The following is a 19,331-nucleotide window of genomic DNA, read 5'->3' on the forward strand; positions in this document are numbered from 1 at the left end:
GCAGATGACAGTTGCATGTGCGAATCTTGACAACATGTCTCAGAGAGTCTCATGCCGGGGCGTGGCTGAGACGGGCTACAAATAGCTGTAGGGCTCCACGGGCTATGCAGTCAACAGGCGCTGATAGGCGTGGGTTAGGCGAAAATGGTGCCCAGCCAGGATTGTGCTTCTTTGATGATCTCACCCATGCCGGCCGCTCCTTCTCAGTTTCCGTCGTCGTGTTCGTCCGCTCCTGCCCCGCACAACCCCAAATCTTCAGCTCCATACTTCTTGCACCCACGACGAACCCGCCAGCAAAGCCCCGCCTACCGCCACGAGACTGCTACCGCGACGCCAGCACCGCCGACTGCAACAGCCTTTGAGCGCCTCGTTGCGACACGCTCGCCCCAGAACGCCGCGCGGCGCATTACCCGGTCTTCAGCACGCGCTTCGGGCTTCCGGACTCTTGATGCCAGCATGGAACCTAGGAGGCGACCAGAGTACAACCTCGAGATCTTTGCCGACGCGGCGTGCGTGAAGGATGTCGTCAAGGGTGAGTCTCTTCTCTTCCAACGTGTCTCTGGTGTGAAGATCGGCGCAACTTTCTCCCCCACTACACGTCTCCCCGCCCCGAACACCCCGTAGGCCATAGTTGACCTGGCTCCAGCGATACTGCACACGATATTCTTCCACCGATACTTTACGTCCATCTCTCCCTTGACTCGCGACCTCCTCGACCTGACCCTTCCCGCCATCGACGATGTCGATCTCGAGACACTTATCGAACAGAAGACGTTTGCGCTAGTTCGGGCGATAGACAGCACACACCAGCCGAGAGGAAGGGGGCAGATTGTCGTGCAGTTCTTTGAGAAGAAGCGAAAAAAGACATCGTACTTCTTCAGCAAGGCAGACGAGGACGTTTGCTGGGAGCAGTGGACGCTAGACGTTACCCTTGCCCAGCCACGCACAGAAACTGGTATGTCTCTCCGCTTGTTGCAACGCACGCCACTAACCAAAGTGTCAGATGTACTGAAGGTCCGCCGTGCCATGACCAAATCTCTGGAAAAGGCAGCGCATAAGATCATCGCCATAGTAAACCGAGAAAAAGACCACATTCCACCCATTACAACCACCGACGCCAACCCATTCCCTTACCAGATCGTCGTCAACCCAAAGTCTGTCAACGAGAACGACTGGCGGCCGCGCATCGGCCTTTTCTGATATCAATACCACGGCACCAAGTGCAGTAATAACCCCACTGTATATACACCCATGGACGATGTTATGAGTAAGAGGAGGTTCAACACCGCTGGGGGACACCAATCGTCACTGAATGCGACTAAAAGGATGGAAAAGTTATGGATTCGCACACCTGAAAGACCGACCGCGCTTCAACCCCTTATCCCTCGCCACCACTACCACTGCCAAAAGCTCCGTTGTACAGTGTCCGCTATGTCGGGCAACCTCCCATGACTGTGTCGCATTCTGAACCCGCGGATATCGGGAAGTTTAGCGAAGAAGATGAGCGTTTGTTGCTCCTGATTGTTTGATTGCTGCGATAGCTACACAAGATACCCAATTCCCCAATGAAATTTTCCTCATTCTACACAATCACGCAATGCTGTTGGTGATGTCAATTCTGACCAAAGTTGTTCTCGAGGAAGCGTCTGGGATACACACCCATGTGCAACGTAGCTGCTTTACCATCTATACCTCACAGTAATCTAATAGTTTACGTCTAGTTGGGCCTGGTAATCATTGTTCAGCGGCCCAACCCTCTAATGATGCCCAGCTCATCCTCATTGTTATTCTCAGCCCACTCAACCCACCGTTTAACAACCTCATCCACCTTCTTAACCCCTTCCTTCGTAGCCTCAACTTCAAACCACTCTTTGTGCGACTTGCCACAAGCATCGCACTGCTTGATTACGCGCTGGTCTGCAAGCTCGAGATGGATCAGGCGCTCCACACGATGCGCATGCGGCACTTTCCGCACGCCATCAGAGGCAGTCCCGGCATTCGCACCTGATTGGCGCCGAGATTGTGCAGGCGAGGGCTGGGGAGAGGGCGTGGAAGAAGGAACGTAGGGATAGTACCGTACGAGTGATAGACTGTATCCGCACTGGCGAGTCCATTCGTTCATACGGCGGTGGACGTTGTTTGCGCGCCCGATTTTGAGGAGGATGGTGTCTTTGTCTGGTGGGGAGTTTGCGGATCCGGACCTTGAGCGGGTGGTGTTGGGCTGTCCGCCTTTGACGGAGAATTGGCGCATGACATCTGAAGTTCGCCTGCTTTGATCTGTACGTGATGGTGGTGAGAGAAGCGTCGACGCAGTGGAGGATGGTGCAGGGCCGGCAGCTTCGGGGGTGAGCCAGAAGATATAAATGTAGCCTTCTTCATCGTGGGGTGATATGGGCTTCGAGAGTTGGGCGAGCAGGGTTGAGGCGAGTTGTGGTGGTACTGTGTTTGGGATGTAGCGAAGTAACTTGGCTGTTTCTGACTCTTCGCGAGTTGTTCGATTGACAGGTCGAGCGGGCTTTTCTCCTAATGGTTTACGGGCAGGCTGGTCACTTGGCGGTCGAGATGTCGGAGGTGGCCGCGAGGAAGATGAAGGTCTCGAAGTCTGTCCGCTCGGCCTTCGGTGGTCTTGTCGTACTCGAGGCGGTTGCTGTGGTACCTGCTGCATGGGCGTCTCTTGTGCATCATCCTCCGATACGGGCTTTTCGTCTGTCCTTCTCTTGTGTCGCACGACCTCTGTGTATTCGTCGTCGTCCGCAGACCCACAGCATAATGAAGCCCAAAAACTCTGCTTTTTCCTTTGTGGCGGTGGCTTCGGCGGCCGATGGTCTCTGCGCTTCCTTGCTGCCATGACATCGCTCGGTACAGACATCAACGGCCCTTCTACGTTATCCCAGGTAGCTGGTCGATTGATGCGCCGCGGCGGACGAGATCCAGATGTTCTTCTCCTCCCATTCTTCTTGGGCGCAGCTTCATCCGGTTCTCCGAAATCAAGGACACCAAGTCGTTCCACGAGCGTGTCGATACTGTTCCTCTCTTTCAGCGGGTAAAGCTGGGTAGCCGGTCCACTCGATGCTTGCGCAGCTAAGTGCTCGGCTTGGTCTTTGTGCTGCCAGCAGAAGTAGGCGGCGGCGCCAATCTCGTCATCGTCGCTATCGTCGCTAACAACAGATACTACAGCAATGACGCCGTCATCATTAGATGCTTTTGCGTCAATAGGACGTCTACAGGGTCGCCCCGATTTAGTAATGCCTTTGCATGTTGTAGCCGGGTTGCGCGAATCCGAGCGCGGGATGAGAGATTCTGGTGTTGTTCCTGTAAACATGTTGGTGTAGTTGTAGCGGAGTGCAATCAGTGATTGCTAGGCAGATAGTAGGGCGAAAGTGAAGGACGAACTGCTGATACAAAGCCCAGACTGTTCGTGTAAGTCTCGCGCCCGTTCACAGCCTCACCGCCACGTGAAGCAAAGGTTACTCTGAAGAGCGGCGCCGGCCAGTGAATCTTGATTGTCGAGACCAACGCTGCGGACGCGGTGTGCCAACGCATTACGAGCCATCGCCTCGAGGTGGGCGCGTAGCTGAAAAGAGATGGCGGGTCTCAAACTTGAGGTGGGTGCGTGGCGGTGCATGTGGCGCAGTGAGGCAAAAAGGTTTGCTGGCTTTCGAAGGCGCACGGACTGCTTCTTCCAAGGTCGCCCACGACCCAGTTCACTACCACCCCAACCATCACAGCTCAGCATACAACGTCTGATAGAGCAAAATGAAGCAAAAAGGATGCATCGGCCGGGAATCGAACCCGGGGCTAGCCGAAACTGTCCTGTAAGGGATGGCAACGGCTAATTTTACCACTAAACCACCGATGCGGAGGCAGAGACCAATGAGCTGGACTGCTTGATGGAACTTCGTTCAGATTCATCGTTTATATTTTGCACGATAAAGGTATAGACAGCGACGAGTAGCTGGGTCTTTGTCTAGACAGGAAGAAAAGTCAACATTTCCAGAGTTTGGTCCCACTCTCATGCATCCTGATTAGCCGCGTGGGTCGGACAAGGTGTTTGCCGAACTCGGACAAGTCTGGATTTGTTACGCCTAGCACCAGGTGTGTGCCGGCTCTACATATCGTTTCCATCAAACGATAGTTTCCGTCTCTTCGATTACGACCTATACTCGCCAATGAATTCAGCCAAGAGCAATTGAGGCCACGACTAGTTCGGGATGAGACTGGCTTCTACCAATCAACACGCGAGTTCACGTTATGGAATGCTCAGCTCTAATGTAGTGACAAAGGTGCCGGAACATACTTCGTGCAGCCAGATGGTCTGAAATACGGGAAAGAGGTCTCTCAAGGCCGAGCGCATATTTAAGCCAGCACCTTTGCATCAAGGGTTTAATGTCTTTAGTATCCACGTGTGGTATGGTAGATGTAGTGCGTCGAGATTACCTGTGTGGTATCAGGTTGACTCACCTAGCATCTTAGATACAATCAGACATAAGTGGTATACGTGATACGACTTCAGCCGCTAGTAGAGAGAAGGTGGCGGCAGGAAGACATTCGACTAGCAATTGGCACTCAACGGCGGCTGTATGAAAGGCGGTAGGCGCATTGATTGCCGATGTGGAAATCTTCCGGAGTGCGGGGACATTATCTACATGCAATCAATTCTCCGACGCTTGAACGTTTCAGCCCTTGTACGCCGCAACACCAAGACAATGTACATTAAACGTGACCCAGTCGCCAGAGGAAGGTAGCATACCTGGCTGGATAAGAATCATTGGTGAGTGGGAGGAATTGAATGATGCTCTCCTACACGTGGGACAATATCCCAGCTTATCAACCCACCTACCTAATGAGGCTGAATGACCGCTCCTAATTGCAACCACTACAGTAATAAAGGTGTGCGTGGTAGTTAGCGGTGGAGATGTGCCAAAGAAGAACATGCGATATATCATTGGGCATGCCGCAGCAGTCCTTCGCGACGCAAGCTTTGAACAGCGCCGACGATCACAGCTCTTGATCCAATCCAAGTAACTACACCCACCATCATGCAATTCTCTCTTCTCCTCGTCGCAGCGTATGCCTGCACCGCCTCCGCACGCCTGACCTGGTCCTTGGCAAAAGCGTCCAACCCCACTGCCGACCAAAGAGATGCATACACTAAGATCGAAGCTGCAATGACAAAGGCCGTCGCACGCTACGAGAAGTACTCCGATGCGAACAAGACAATTCGTGTGGCCTACGCGCCGGGTGTTCCTACCGCCGAGGCAAACTACAACGGCGATTTACGCTTCGGCTCGAACCGCGCTTACATGACGGAACGGACTGCGATGCATGAGATAAGCCACACACTAGGAGTCGGGCAGACAGCTGCTTTTGATAGAAAGTGTGCTGCGGGCGATTGGAGGACGGCACTACCGCTGATCAGAAGCTTCGATGGCGCGAATGCGAAGATTACTTGCGGTGGTGGACACTTCTGGCCATACGGTACGATAAAACCTCCGATGTACCAACTGCATGTGAGACAGAGACTGACTTCGTACATCGAAACTATAGGTCTAAACTATGAGACCGAGTGGAGCGAGACGAATGCGAACCGGCATGTGCAATTGATTGAGGCTATGCTGACTGACGGGATGTGAGGTGATCGTTGTCGAGTACACTGTTGCAATTTAGCGTTTATACAGTACCGACGAAACCCAATCAGTCATTGTACTGCTATCTTTTATCGACTGAAGTGCTTCGTGATCTCTCAAGTTGCTCAAGACAATGCTGATAGAGCATCGATGCATGTCTGAGTTCTCTCGCCGTCTACTGTTTCAACTTCCAAACGCTGATCATGTCATCGCCGCGGCTTTGTTTGAAAGACACCGGTGGCTTCCAGTATACAACTCTTTCGAACGAGCCCTGCTCCTTTCCTGTTCCGATGAGATTGCCGGAGTCGTCAAACAGGCCATCAGCACCGTCGGCTAGAAGATTCCAGTGTACGCCATTCAGACCCCAAGGCGGACCCTGAGCTTTCAAAGGCTTCCACATTGGAAACTCGAGGCATACAAGAACGCCAGTTGGCGACAGAAGGCTCTTCATGCGATCGGCCCAATCTTTTCGCATCTCAGGAAGCAGGGCACATAAGAACTAGATCCACTGTATCAGCACTCGTTATGAAGATATCGATCGGTTGACTTTCTGCATGCCGAACGTACTGTATAGTCATAGATTAGATCGAAGCCCTGGAAGTCGGGTCCGAAATGGGCCTCGAATCCCTGTTGGAAGAAATCGCCGAGCACGACGTCAGCGGCATGGCCAGCTGAAGGATCTAGATGGGATTTGACGTTTGCGTTTGCGGTATCTACTGCTCCTTGGGAAATTTCTAGACCCCATATCTTGAAGCCATGACGTGCTAAGAGCGCCACATCATGTCCCTTCCCGCAACCCTAATGCACGATGAGCCTCTTGTTGAATACCCTCGTCACGAGACACCTACGGGTACAAATGCCTTCAATTGGCGTTGACCCTGGTCTCTGAACAGCGTCTCACGGTAAGGATGTTCTTCAAGGAACATAGTCAGAGCAGGCGAAGCTTGGCCTCGATCCCACAGATCCTGTTCCTTCTGTTCCCACAGTTTGGCCCACCCGTCGCTCTGTGCATCCCGTGTGCTGGGACCGTTAGTTGTGGCTACGGAAGCGGCGGCACGTGGCGCTCCTTACCGATAGTCATCAAAGTGGGAGACCAAGCGGGTCCTGTTTTCAGCGAACTGGGCTTCGGAAGTCATGGTATGGAAAGATGCAAGGATTCAGGATGTCACGGCAAAGCCTGGAAGCCGGTTCAGTGGTGATAGAGATCTGTTGATCCATGCGCGCCACGCTAACTCCGTACCTGACGCTACATGACTGGTGACAGCGCATCCTTGACGTCACCCCACCTTTTTACCAACAACACCAATAACTTGCTCCAGGCTACCAACCCGCCCAGTCGTGTGAGCTTGGAATCTTTCGCATTCACCAATGATGATTCAGAGTTGGTCGGGTTGTAGGAATGCGGCTGTGTCGCTCAGAGCGCGACTGGGGCGTGGCTATGGTAACTAATGCTGAGAATAACGTCTCGTCGCATATGTCCAATATCGGCGTTAAGGCCAGGCTATGTACCTATCGACCCACATGTACACTACTGGACACAGCCGTTCTCGCCATCACAGCTAGCCAATAAAGACTATGCGAGAAGTCACTGTATTGTGACGCTATAGCTTGGGGACCTGGAGATTAACTTCGCTAGCCGACATCCGAATAACCTTACCCGACTTCCTGTTTCCTCAATTCAGAAGCCACATCTTAGCCATTCATAGGCCAAGACTTTGGCGATGAACGTCATAGAGGCGCAGTATGGAGAACAAGAATAGAGCTTTGCGCCTGGTAGCTGGTTCCGAGATGCCGTTTCGCTCCACGAGAGCCACTCGGAGCTTGGGTCATTGCACTGCACTCGCTCACCGTTGCCATGCGTTGGCGCGTAGCACTTTCCATAAATCTTGGAGGGATGCCACTTGCGGTTCTACAAGAGTCACGGCAGGCGCACCCTCTTAGTATGAGTCCCAAAGCTTAGTGAGCGCCATTCTCCTTCTCCTTCTCTCTTCTTTCTCGGAGACTACCAGCACCCATGGGTCGCCTTCTCCTAAACACATTCCCACACAGCGTGCGAACTCTGTATTATCTGCGCTACCGGATCACTGTTGTATTATTCATACTTGCACTATTCCAGCAACAGCATCTATACCTCACCAGTCGGCAAGCACTCTCGGAAAAGTACTCTGCGACCAACTTCAACTCCCACGACGACTTCAACCTACAGGCTCGATCTTGGCAACCCGATGACGAACGCTCGAAGTTGGAAGAAGAGCTAATAGCAAACCGGGCGTCTTGGAAAGTGCTTGGCGAGGGCTGGGAGGGCAAGGTGTTCGCCTTTGAGGACTCGGTTATCAAGACATTCACGCCAGGGCGGAGTCCATTCCGAAATTGCGCGCCAGATGCGACCAAATGGCCGACGGAGATACCCGCATCACTACAATTTGGGGGCTCCGCTGCCGACGAAGCGAACGCGACGAATAACGGCTTCCTTCCCGTGAGAGCACATTTCATGGCTTCTACAATGCCTGGCGAACCGGCCGAATGGCACCTCGTCACTCCTCTGCTCAAAGGCGGCAATCTTCGTTCACTTGCCAACAACCTGTCGTCGGAAGAAACGCCTATGGCTTATAGTCAAGTCGATGTACGCTATCGGCCAGCGTTCAACCAATTACTTGAGAACCTAGGCACTTTACACCGTGCAGGCTATTGTCACGATGATATCAAGCCGGCGAACATCTTCGTTCAAGACGAGTCCCACTGGGCAATAGGCGACTTGGGCAACATACGAGAAGTGTCCCACCCTTACCACTCGTCGCGCATCTGGAAAGACAACGACCAGCTAGAGGATTGTCGCGCCAACGATGTGCTTAGAGCTTTGCAAACATACCTAAAGTTTATCCAGTCTTCTGTTGCCGATGAGAATGACTTCAACGCTGCCTTGTATGAAGGTCAGACACCTTTGAGCAGACTCTTTTGGTGGACACTTGCCAATGCACCGCACATGAGTGCCAGTGAACTTCGTCAACGTTCCCTTTCAGAATACCCTGGAGCGGAGACAAATGTCGATGACAGAGTTCCTGTACCTACCTGGCCTCATGCTCTTCTAAGCCTGTTGTCCGAGCGGCAGGCAGTCAAGCGGGCCGCCGACCATAGACTTATGACACGAATGGATGAGAGCAGTGCAAGACTATGGGGAATGGTGTGGTTGTTCGGCGTGCCCCAGTCAGAGTTTTGTTGAGCGACTTTTAGCGGTTTGTGGAGTTTGATACCCAAGGCACACGGCGTTTTATTACTACCTAATGAATTAATCCTTCATATTTTTCGACAGAGAAGCTAATCTCAAGTTGACTGGCATTACAAAGTTTATCTTGTGAAAACGACGAACTCCTGATGCATCGGGTATCAGCCATCTTGGCAAGAATGACTACCCACTGTTGTTTCGTGTATTCCAGTCAGTTTGGTCCTTGTTTATTGAAGGGCACGTCGCTTACCCGTCATACATAAATTCACCACGAGGGGCAGTCGAAGAAGTCTTCGTAGTCACCGCCGCCGGCGAATTCAACGCTCTGGTAACTCTTTAAAGTCGCCCTTGTCTTGTTGATGCGGTCCTTCTCCTCCTCAACCAGAATCTCGACCTCTCCCCTGCTCGACTTATTATGTTTCTTGACATACTCGTAAACCTGGTACCGCGAGAACTTCTTCGCCTTTGTCTTTGTGTTCTCGTTGACCTTGTACTCTACGCCAGCGTCAATGAGCTCCTCAGTTCTTTATCCCTTATCGATAAGGCACGTGTTCACGCGTCCCCCGAGGTCCGATCATAAGAGGAATAGACTCCTCACATTGAGATTTCCAAGCATCATGGTTTGCAGTTTCAGTCAAGCTGCTCCCGCTACCATCGAGCGTACATATTGATTGCGAAGTCGAGTAACTTCACATGACAACTATCGGGATGCTTCTAGAAAGCCTCTCTTGTGGCGAAGCACTTTGTGGCATCAAACAATAGCTCCCAAGGTCTCCTTTCATCTGCAATGAGTTTTGTGGTAGCAATGATCAGGGCGAGGGTCTTCCTGCAAATTGCATGAACGAACGTAATTTTCTTGGGAGAAGAAATGGCAAAAAACAGCCAGCCTGCCTCCTCGCATACAGCAGTCAGTTTGGGCTTCAAAAGGTCCTGTAGCAGCTGCATCCGAGCAATCTGCAAGTACAGCTGTAGTGCTCCCAGTCATGTATTCATCTTGTCCAGTGCTCATACGACCCTTCTCTTGCCAGTCAAAACTGCCCATTGCCGGATGGGAAGCATATGCAGGTATCCGCTCTGCGACACGTCATCTTCTCTCTCCAATGGACTCTAGTACCGCCGTCGAATTTTTCATACTCGTTCACAGTATATGGTATATGATCACAAGACAGGATTGTGTCCACAGCAGCGAATAGCAGCCGTTACATGCATGCGGTGAGTGATATGCGGTGAGGAAGTGTTCAGAAAACGAGGCGGGTAACGGACCGGGGTGAAGCTTGTATGAGTCGCGCGGCTTGGGCGGCTAGCGTGCGCATCATGACATCGCCAGCACCACCCTCCATCCTCCTGTTGAACACAATTTCAACCTCGACGTCGTTTATGGCGACTCAATAGTACCCGGAAATGATCGAGGGTAACAGCACCCGCAACAGCACCTGCCCAGGTGGCAGCAACGATCTTTTCGGTAGGGACCGGCCGCGCGCTTTCCACCTCCAAATCGCCATCTCTGCCGCGCTCGGCATAGGGGCCTTCCTGGCCTTTTGCGTGCGTACCCGCAGTCTTGTCTTCTAACATACCTGCTGACTCGTCATCGTAGTTCCTCCGCCCACGATGGAAAGGCCTTTACTCTGCGCGCAAGAAGCAGAACAACCTCGCGACAGCGCTGCCCGACCTTCCCGATAGCTTCTTCGGCTGGATTATACCGTTATGGAGGATCACCGACGAGCAGGTGCTCGCCTCAGCCGGTCTCGATGCTTACGTATACCTCGCATTCTTTAAGATGGCTATCAAGTTTCTGCTTGTTACGCTGTTCTTTGCGCTAGCCGTCATCAAGCCAGTCCACGACACTCACCAGGACAAGGAGGGAAAGAAGTCCCCGATTGGCAAGAAACCCAGCCAGGATCGCATCGAGATACGAAGTACACTCTCGACATTTGCCTCAGGCTACGAACAATACACCGACTATTTGTGGATGTACCTTGTTTTCGTATACCTCTTCACCGCCCTCATAATGTATTTGATCGTTTCGGAAACGAGGAGGATAATCGATGTCAGGCAAGAGTACTTGGGAAGTCAGACGACCATCACCGACCGAACCATCAGATTATCTGGCATCCCCGTCGAACTACGGTCCGAGGACAAGATCAAGGACTTCATTATGGATCTCGGCATCGGCAAAGTCGAAAGCGTGACACTTTGCAGGAACTGGAAAGAGATCGATAACAAAGTCGTCGAAAGACAAGCGGTCTTGCGGAAATTAGAGGAAGCCTGGACTGTCCATCTTGGAAGCCGAAGTGTGGAACGAAGCTTGGAAACTCTTCCAATGGTCCAGCCACATCCGCCACAACATACTGAGAACAGCGGCAACGAGGATAGCGAGACAAGTCACTTCCTGAGCGACGCAGAACGAGATCCTGGCCATATCAGCCCATATGCGCAGCAACGCCCGACAGCGAAGATTTGGTACGGCCGCTTCAAGCTGAGGTATAAGAGAGTAGATGCCATTGACTACTACGAAGAGAAACTGCGCAGGCTTGACGATGAGGTTCGCGCGCTGCGCAAGAAAGAATTCGAGCCGACCCCGTTGGCGTTTGTGACTATGGACAGCGTTGCAAGTGCGCAAATGGCCATCCAGGCTGTACTCGACCCTTCGCCACTACAACTCTTAGCCCACACAAGTCCGGCACCACAGGACGTAGTTTGGTCCAACACATATTTGTCTCGCGGTCAAAGAATGTTTCGATCTTGGTCGATTACGATTGCTATTGGTATATTGAGTGTCTTCTGGACAGTCCTGTTCGTACCTATCGCCGGTGCTTTGAACACGTGCTCCATTCGAGAAGTACTGCCCAGCCTAGCAAATCTGCTGCACGAACACCCTAATCTCGAGATTCTTTTTAATAACCAACTCCCTACGTTGGCAGTCTCTCTGATCAACGTACTTGTACCTTTCTTGTACGATTGTAAGTGTGCCCACAGTCAATAGTCACTGCCTGTCATGCTAACACTCTTTAGGGCTTGCCAACAAGCAAGGGATGATCTCACAGGGCGATGTTGAGCTGTCAGTCATTTCGAAGAACTTCTTCTTCGTCTTCTTCAACTTCTTCATTCTCTTCACCATACTGGGGACTGCTTCTAATTTTCTAACGATGCTTGAACAATTCGCCGAGAAGCTTACAAGCGCTACACAGATCGCATACGCCTTGGCTACATCACTCTCGAACCTACTCGGCTTTTACACCAACTTCATGATCCTTCAAGGATTCGGACTGTTTCCATTCCGACTTTTGGAGTTTGGTGCCCTGTCTCTGTACCCGGTCTACCTGATTGGCGCCAAGACTCCAAGAGATTACGCCGAACTGGTACAACCACCGGTCTTCAGTTACGGGTTCTTCTTGCCGCAAACTATCTTGATCTTCATTATCTGTATCGTCTACAGTGTGTTGCAAGACTCATGGATGGTCTTGCTCACTGGCTTGGCCTATTTCATGATCGGTCATTTTGTGCACAAGTATCAACTCTTGTATGCAATGGAGCACAGACAACACTCGACTGGCAAAGGCTGGACAATGATGTGTGACCGCGTTCTCGTCGGCGTCGTACTGTTCCAAATCACTGTGGCTGGTCAACTGGCTTTGAAGAAGGCGTTCAAACGGGCCGTTATGGTAGCGCCGCTTGTAGTCTGTACTCTGTGGTTTCTTGTTGTGTTTGCGCGCACTTATCGGCCACTGATGAAGTTCATCGCCTTACGAAGCCTGCGAAGTCCGGAACAATCGGAGCTTGGACGCGACGTACAGGAAGAAGCGGTCGCCAATGGGCAAGCGGGCAGACTTACACTAGACGAAGCCCGTGAGCGTGGCTTGCGGTTCCAGAACCCCAGTCTCATCATGCCGTTGGATGATGTATGGCTACTGCAGAAGCACGGAAGGCCTCAGAACGGATCTGGGACCGATGATGCCAATGGCAGCTGGGAATAGCCCAGGCGCGCTTTCCTCGACGAGGTTAGGGATGTTCCTTCTTATATGCATCTCACATCCTTACCACTTTGTAATAGTCGTCGTCCTTTCCTGGTTTGTGTTCGTTGATACCCACTACCGCAATGAATTTGGTTATGATCTTACCTTGTCATACCTCACGTTCTTCACCCACTCACCACAAGCACTTCTGAGACGCGATACCCATACCACGCCACGCATTCTTTCGTCATTCAAAGATAGTCACATCCTTTGAAGTGGCCAACACTCATCTCGTCTCCTTTCTCGTCATTATTATCAACGACTCACCTTGGATCAGCGGTGCACCTCCGTTTCGGGGGTGCTTCAATCACGTCTTCTCAGATATACCTGTCGCGTGGGGTGGCGGAAACTAAGTCTGAACCAGCGCTTTCTATCCTTACTCCTGAACCTCTCCAGGTAGACTCATTCTTCAAATCGTCAACGACGCGCAGATCGTCACTCGCTCCACCACGTCCCCGCCGCGAACGGATGTCGCACGCAATGGACTTCGCAGTAACGACCCCACTCCTGACCGACGCAACCATAACGCAGACGAATCAACAGCAAGAAGCCACCCCAAACAGTACAAGCAAAGCGCAATCGCCAGACCCAAGACGCTCCGAAGTTCTTCGCCATGTCTTCCCTCGGCCTTCACGAACACGCATCCCTCATAGTGGCAAGACCCTACCTCGCGTTACTAAAGCCGACCGTTCCGACACTGCTCTCGCATCCCGCCTACAGTCCAGGCCGCGAGTGGCCTTTCACAAATACATCACTTCGCTCTTCGGTAGCGTCGCAGATCGTAATGTGGTAGCAGATAGTCCGGAGGCAAGATCGCGGGCATCTAGCTTTGGGTCCAGGCCGGGGTCTTCGTTATATGGCTCAGTACCCAGCTTAGACATGGTCTCACCTGCCACATTCATGTTCAGCGGACCAAGCCTCCGCTCTGTAAGGTCTTACAGCGACTCCATGTCTCGCCTTCCCAGTCTCGCAGAAACTAATAGCGACGTACAACTACTACGTCGAGCGCAAACCGATTCTTTTTCAATGCTTGACAGCGCCAGTATTATTGAGGATGCAATCTTGGAGCCTGGTATCGATCAAGGAATCACTCGGACAGTGACTGATGTTCTACTTGGCGTTCGCACACCATCTGAAGAAGACGAAAGCCCTTTTGTCATCCCGCTTGAGGATGGCTCTCCATTATTTACTCCTGTGAAGGGCCATACTACGCTCAGTAGTCCCGTTTCTGTTGAGCACGCCCCTACGTCTGCGGTTTGTACTTTTGCTGCGCTACTCTCACTGCACTTGGATACGGTTGCGTGGAAGGCTTTGAGGCTGACCAATCGCGCCTGGTATCTCGCTTTGGGCGTGGCAGCACCGCCGACCTTTCCGAGCTCGTATTACCTTCCAGTCGAGATACTCCAGCACGTATACGATTACCTCAGCCCAAAGGACTCCAATGCCGTACGCCATACGTGCCGACACTGGATGCGGGCAAGTCTTGATAAGAACCTGCTCAATGCAATGCTAAGCAGAGGTGGTTGGCTGAGTAGCACTGAGAATACCACTTGCGCAACGCATGGTGCTGCTTCACATTCCATTACGACTGCTGTCTCGCACAGCGAAGAATGGTCACTCAGTCGATACCTTTGTCGGCAGTGCGCTTTGTCATCTGGATGGACTGGAAACGGACTGGATACCAGAGCCGCTATCGTGGAACGCTCTGGCGTTGACTTCACTGAGCTAGCCAATGGATATGCTAGTGGGTTGGTGTTCTCCACAAGTCTCTGCGGCCGGTTTGTATGTGTCGCACGAGAAACCCTAATCTACATCTACAACCTCGAAAGTGGACTTCCGGTGCCCATCACTAGCGTCTTGTGCCCACGAAGGGTCATCGAAGTAAGCATGGACGTCTCCTCTAGTCGGCATGCTATCGCTGCGCTTCTCGAAGGACGCATGGGCCTGGTTTGTGAGCTCCAATATGGACGCACAGTCGGAGGCAACGGTTCCGTCGATGTCCATGTTGATGTTGATGGGCCGGAGAAGGATGTCACCACATCTGCGTCTATTCAGACTAGATGTATCAACGACTATGAAGCTGGTATGAGTCTTCGAGGACGCAACACGGTTCGAATGCATCGTCCGTTCGTCCAAGAGCGAGATCCTGCAACCTTCGATACGATTGGCGTACGGTCGAACAACCAGCGCATCAACCTCCAGAATACGGACGATCATCAAACCCACGATCAACACTTCATCAATCACGTATGGAATCTCAACATCTCCGGACCCTCACGAGGGCCTTCTGCCCAAGGGCTTTGCACCTTCGAGTCATGCGTTCACACCGTTCCTGTCGAAAGGGGAACCACGACGATATACCGCCATCTCTGCGCCGAAGACGATCCACCACGCAGTGTCTCTATCTGCCCGCAACGTCGCTGCGTCGCCTTTGGATGTTCAGCAGGAATTGAGTTGCATTGGATTGATGCGCTCACAGGACAGAGTTTGAGTCGTTAGTTTCCGCTCACAGCGCCGAGTAAGCACACGTCTCTTGGGTCTACCATGCGTCTAACATCCAGCAGGCGATCACCTGTACTTCCTTTCACCACGACCAGGCTTCGAATCTGCCAAGAAGCTCCGTCTTATTTCCAGTGCAGCACATCCAGAAGATCGGCCTGCCATCAGCCGGAAATTCTTCGGCCGGCCCACCATGGCGTCATTCTGGGGTTCATTTGGGTTTGAATCTGCGACGCATCGTCCAGGCTCAACTAGTTGTGATCACTATCATGCCCTTCCGCTAAGTGATGGGTATCACGTCCTGTTTAACGACCCTGTCAACGGCCGGTTGACACTAGGCTGCGACGCACCTCTTGGCGGACCTACGAAGCTTCTTCGGAAGATCACGTTCACTCCACCAGAACAGAACGCTGTACCAAGGCTGTATAGTGTGGCTGCGGATTTGTCGCAGGGAGTCCGCGCCATCGTGGCTTACGGCGACACTCTACTATTGTATAGCGTTCCTCCAGACGTCGTTCGTCTATCGCAGATGGAGCAAAGCGCTAAGAGCTGGGATGCCTACAATACCTCTACGGCAGTCTCACTGGGACATAGGAGGAACCATTGGCTCAACTAGTGGGATGAGCCATTTCCGTCCAGTCAACCGAAACAACGCAACGGTGAGGATAGCAGCTCCATATGGCCACTCGCCATCGGCGGCACCGAGATTGCAAGGTTGTCAGATGTGTGTGAGCTTGCAATACAGACCCAACCTGAAGTGCTGATCTGGGCTTTCACGCATACCTCCAAGTGCAAAACTTGGCGTCTACACAACTACGTTGACCCTGTTCTCGCTGAAAAGAGACACGTCTGCAGAAACGGAATTATACACGGCGCCTCTTCCATCGACGAGTCCGGGGATGTCGTCATGACAGACGCACCACAAGCTTCGCATGTCTGTGAATCCATCAACCACCACGTTATCGGTGATGAGATCGAAACACTTCAAGCAGAGAGGTCACTTCTCGGCGGATTCGATGGTAATGCGTCTGGTGTTTTGAAGAAGGTCCCGAAAGCACTGGCTGTGGAGAATGATGAGTGGGTGGATTACCTGGACGTGAGAGGCTGTTTAGATGCGCGGTATGATGCTGATGGGGATGTCATGATGTTGTATGGGAGTTGAGAACTTGGGGAGCAAAATGACGAGAAAGACGCACGCTGTCTCTCGGAGAGAAGCGGACGAAGGGGTAAGGGTGGTAAGTAAGTAAGCCCTGCATCCCACACACGACCATCACTATGGAGTCCTAGAGCCTAAGAAATCCTCAACACCAATCTTATACTTAAAGTCAAAGGGCTTCCTGTTGGTGAGGGTTTCCGACTGAAGTAACATTTTGGCCTGCTGACAGACGACAAGCTACTGTCTTCCGTTCTTCACAAAACTTCCACCTTACGTTTTCTATATCCAGAGCCCCAGTCCTACCATAAGCCCATCCTACATACAAGCTTTCCCCCCACAACTCGAAAGCGTATGCACGAACCGCAACTTCCCCCCTTCCACCCTAAACTCATGACTATCCGGCAACCCATCCGCCCCAACCTGTCCTGCAACACCTCCAAAATCCATGATAATATCCACAGTCCCATACTCTTCGTCGATAACATATTGCCTATTCACCAGCGGTACCCCGCTCGGAACACCGACATCGCATCTATCCGTCGCCTCACCCTTGCCTGTATACGCACCGCCTTCGAGACGAGCGCATGGCGAGCCCCATGGTACTGTGACGCTTTTGTTGTTGAAGAGGTCGCAATACGCATCTCCTGCTGCTTTGATGACTGCACGCGTATCGCGCCTCTCAGAAGGGATGGGATCCCATTTCTCACGGGTGGCCCAGTAGTATGTGCCCGTAACGTTGAAGAGCCAGTCTCCTTTGCTTGTCCAGATGGTGTCAATTTGCGATACTTTGGTGCTGTTATCTATGCGTAATTGGGTTGCGATCACATACGGCGCGGCGGTGTTTGTAATGATAAACTCGCTGAAGGCGGCGCAGTTGGTGGTGTCGTGTTGGGATCGGGCATGGTCGATTTTCATGGGTTTGGAGAGGATGCCAGTTTTGATGTCGACACTCTTGCGATTTTCGGTGTATGCGACGGTGCTAGAGAGGGAAGAGAATATGGGCTGTCCTGCGGTTTGGGCGGTGAGGAATTCATCGGTGATAGCTTTGAGGGCTTCGCGGGTACATGCTGCAGAGATTCGTGTTGCGAAGACAATGGCCACAATGACAATGAGGCTGCGCATTTTTGCAACCAGGTGTGTCTAGTTTCAAATCAACTTTAGTTTCGTAGTTCAAGATGCTGAATTGACTCATTTTATGTATATCAGCTAGAATTCAGAGCTACCTGGCTATAGATGGGGCCTTCTCTTCGGCCAATTGAAACAGTGTATGAGCTTAATATCCCCAGGTTCGGCAGTTGGCGACCGATGCATGAGCGCACTATATACATATTTCCCAAATTGCGTAGGGAAGGGATACATTGCAGATGTTCTGTGATTTAATGGATGGTGTGGGGAAGCAAGACAATCAGATACTGCCTGTTCCACCCTGTGTCTCTGTGGCGGCAGATGGCGTGCCACGTATGGATGAGCTTGTAACAGCATGCATCCCTACCAGCATCAGACACCCATATTTCATTCGAGATCCTCCCAGATCGTTAATTTCATCCAGGGCTAGCTTGATCAAATGAAAGAACTCAGGCGACCGACGGTGAATGTTATGCAAGATGTCATGCAATCATAATTCGGGTAAATGGCTGCTTCGGAGACAGTGTCCAGCATGATAAACGACCCCAGCTTCTTCACCTCGCGCGCAGTAGTGTCTTTGAAAGTCGCATCCATTCTGTTTGGAATATCAGTTTCTAGCGAAACTGAAAGCTCTGAGAGATTGTCGTGGGCAAACGCAATGCTGGCAATTTTGGAAAAGTCCAACTATTCATCAAACATCTCTTCATCATCATCAGAAGTCGTGAATGATAAAGATATACCCCTGGCTTCGCCCGTTTTGCTCGCCCATTGTGAGAGTGCGTCAATGGTTTCCGAATCGGGGGTGTAATACATCGATGCTGTTGTATCTTCGGGACGCTGAGGCTCTTCCCAAAGGCTGTCGAAGAAGTTGAAGGAGATATGACGAGCTTCGGAAGGACACAATATTCCTGGCTTGCGCGCAAGGTCAACGCGACCGTTTGACTCTATCTCCTAGTGACTTCGAAACAGAAACTCCGCGACGTCTTCTTGAAGGATCTGTTTACATGACAAAAGCCATGAAGGCAGTGCAGTATTCCTGAGAGTCAAGCCCCCACTACACGTGTCCTTGGAAGACCATACGATGACGTTATTCCAGGCGTCATAGTACTTCTCAAAAACAGGTGTATCCTCCCATAGAATATTGTACACCTCGTTGCGGAGCTCGGGCGGTAGATCGAAGAAGTCAGTCGGCATGTTGTGCGAAAGGTGACCAAACTTTGTTTTTCGTACGTTCTGCTGAGGCCTGATTGCTGGTATTGCCGCCGATGTAAGAGGAGAGTCGTGGAGTAGCGCCGGGACAGTGTGGGGGTTCGACTAACAAACGAGAAGAAGCAATGGCAGTCAGCGCGTGAGTATTGAGGCTAGGGTGAGCGTTCTCACTGTTTGCACTGTGGCGTCATTGGACCCTTTTCGAGCGTCCATGCGCTGCGGTGAGCCCGCAGTTGCCTGGTGCAGACATTTGGGAAGCTGCACTCAGTTGTAACGCGCCTGTTCTTAGCGTACACTCAAGCTACCTGTCTTCACCAATGCGTTCTCTCCTAGTGCCATCCCTACTCTTCCTCAACGACAGGTGTTCTCCCATATGTAAAAGCCTGATCCCACCTGCTCATCACGATCGAAGTAATGGCGCGTGAGCTCTTAGCATTACCCTGCGTCAAAGCTAAAGTATCGCAAGTGTGATCAGTGCG

General features: G+C 51.9%; 9 protein-coding genes and 1 non-coding gene across 10 annotated transcripts; 4 read left to right on the forward strand and 6 right to left on the reverse strand.

Moving 5' to 3' along the window:
• Positions 1–456: 456 nt before the first annotated feature.
• Positions 457–1,200, forward strand: BKA58DRAFT_412916 (autophagy-related protein; the record flags this gene model as incomplete). Its single annotated transcript, XM_046172389.1, has 3 exons — positions 457–532; positions 647–955; positions 1,004–1,200. 3 exons carry the CDS (start codon positions 457–459, stop codon positions 1,198–1,200), a joined length of 582 nt encoding a protein of 193 aa, XP_046023524.1.
• A 271-nt stretch (positions 1,201–1,471) lies between these two features.
• Positions 1,472–3,453, reverse strand: BKA58DRAFT_213634 (meiotically up-regulated gene 113-domain-containing protein). Its single transcript, XM_046166089.1, has one exon. The coding sequence runs from the start codon at positions 3,320–3,322 to the stop codon at positions 1,742–1,744; it is 1,581 nt and encodes a 526-aa protein (XP_046023525.1). The 5' UTR covers positions 3,323–3,453; the 3' UTR covers positions 1,472–1,741.
• A 318-nt stretch (positions 3,454–3,771) lies between these two features.
• On the reverse strand, positions 3,772–3,859 carry BKA58DRAFT_t63. The gene has a single exon. It is a non-coding gene; the product is annotated as a tRNA-Gly (tRNA).
• A 746-nt stretch (positions 3,860–4,605) lies between these two features.
• BKA58DRAFT_213659 (uncharacterized protein) lies at positions 4,606–5,718 on the forward strand. The gene is made up of 3 exons (XM_046166090.1): positions 4,606–4,771; positions 5,005–5,478; positions 5,548–5,718. The coding sequence occupies exons 2-3, from the start codon at positions 5,040–5,042 to the stop codon at positions 5,631–5,633; spliced, it is 525 nt and encodes a 174-aa protein (XP_046023526.1). The 5' UTR covers positions 4,606–4,771; positions 5,005–5,039; the 3' UTR covers positions 5,634–5,718.
• Positions 5,719–5,802: 84 nt separating this feature from the next.
• BKA58DRAFT_319685 (S-adenosyl-L-methionine-dependent methyltransferase) lies at positions 5,803–6,763 on the reverse strand (the record flags this gene model as incomplete). The annotated part of the gene is made up of 4 exons (XM_046167731.1): positions 5,803–6,126; positions 6,195–6,425; positions 6,476–6,647; positions 6,699–6,763. 4 exons carry the CDS (start codon positions 6,761–6,763, stop codon positions 5,803–5,805), a joined length of 792 nt encoding a protein of 263 aa, XP_046023527.1.
• A 791-nt stretch (positions 6,764–7,554) lies between these two features.
• On the forward strand, positions 7,555–8,847 carry BKA58DRAFT_471112 (uncharacterized protein; the record flags this gene model as incomplete). The annotated part of the gene is made up of 1 exon (XM_046175213.1): positions 7,555–8,847. Exon 1 carries the CDS (start codon positions 7,642–7,644, stop codon positions 8,845–8,847), a length of 1,206 nt encoding a protein of 401 aa, XP_046023528.1. The 5' UTR covers positions 7,555–7,641.
• A 268-nt stretch (positions 8,848–9,115) lies between these two features.
• BKA58DRAFT_441872 (uncharacterized protein) lies at positions 9,116–9,892 on the reverse strand (the record flags this gene model as incomplete). The annotated part of the gene is made up of 2 exons (XM_046173860.1): positions 9,116–9,345; positions 9,862–9,892. The coding sequence occupies 2 exons, from the start codon at positions 9,890–9,892 to the stop codon at positions 9,116–9,118; spliced, it is 261 nt and encodes an 86-aa protein (XP_046023529.1).
• A 299-nt stretch (positions 9,893–10,191) lies between these two features.
• BKA58DRAFT_430749 (uncharacterized protein) lies at positions 10,192–16,524 on the forward strand (the record flags this gene model as incomplete). Its single annotated transcript, XM_046173070.1, has 7 exons — positions 10,192–10,392; positions 10,445–11,810; positions 11,863–12,696; positions 13,141–14,018; positions 14,262–15,357; positions 15,428–15,876; positions 15,979–16,524. The coding sequence occupies exons 1-7, from the start codon at positions 10,252–10,254 to the stop codon at positions 16,522–16,524; spliced, it is 5,310 nt and encodes a 1,769-aa protein (XP_046023530.1). The 5' UTR covers positions 10,192–10,251.
• A 309-nt stretch (positions 16,525–16,833) lies between these two features.
• BKA58DRAFT_471116 (uncharacterized protein) lies at positions 16,834–17,640 on the reverse strand (the record flags this gene model as incomplete). The annotated part of the gene is made up of 1 exon (XM_046175214.1): positions 16,834–17,640. The coding sequence occupies one exon, from the start codon at positions 17,638–17,640 to the stop codon at positions 16,834–16,836; it is 807 nt and encodes a 268-aa protein (XP_046023531.1).
• An 882-nt stretch (positions 17,641–18,522) lies between these two features.
• Positions 18,523–19,331, reverse strand: BKA58DRAFT_213749 (uncharacterized protein). Its single transcript, XM_046166091.1, has 2 exons — positions 19,024–19,331; positions 18,523–18,957 (listed from the first exon to the last, which is right to left on the reverse strand). Exons 1-2 carry the CDS (start codon positions 19,063–19,065, stop codon positions 18,595–18,597), a joined length of 405 nt encoding a protein of 134 aa, XP_046023532.1. The 5' UTR covers positions 19,066–19,331; the 3' UTR covers positions 18,523–18,594.

Source organism: Alternaria rosae (assembly GCF_020736505.1).
Source record: "Alternaria rosae strain MPI-PUGE-AT-0040 chromosome Unknown BKA58scaffold_7, whole genome shotgun sequence".
Lineage (NCBI taxonomy): Eukaryota > Fungi > Ascomycota > Dothideomycetes > Pleosporales > Pleosporaceae > Alternaria > Alternaria rosae.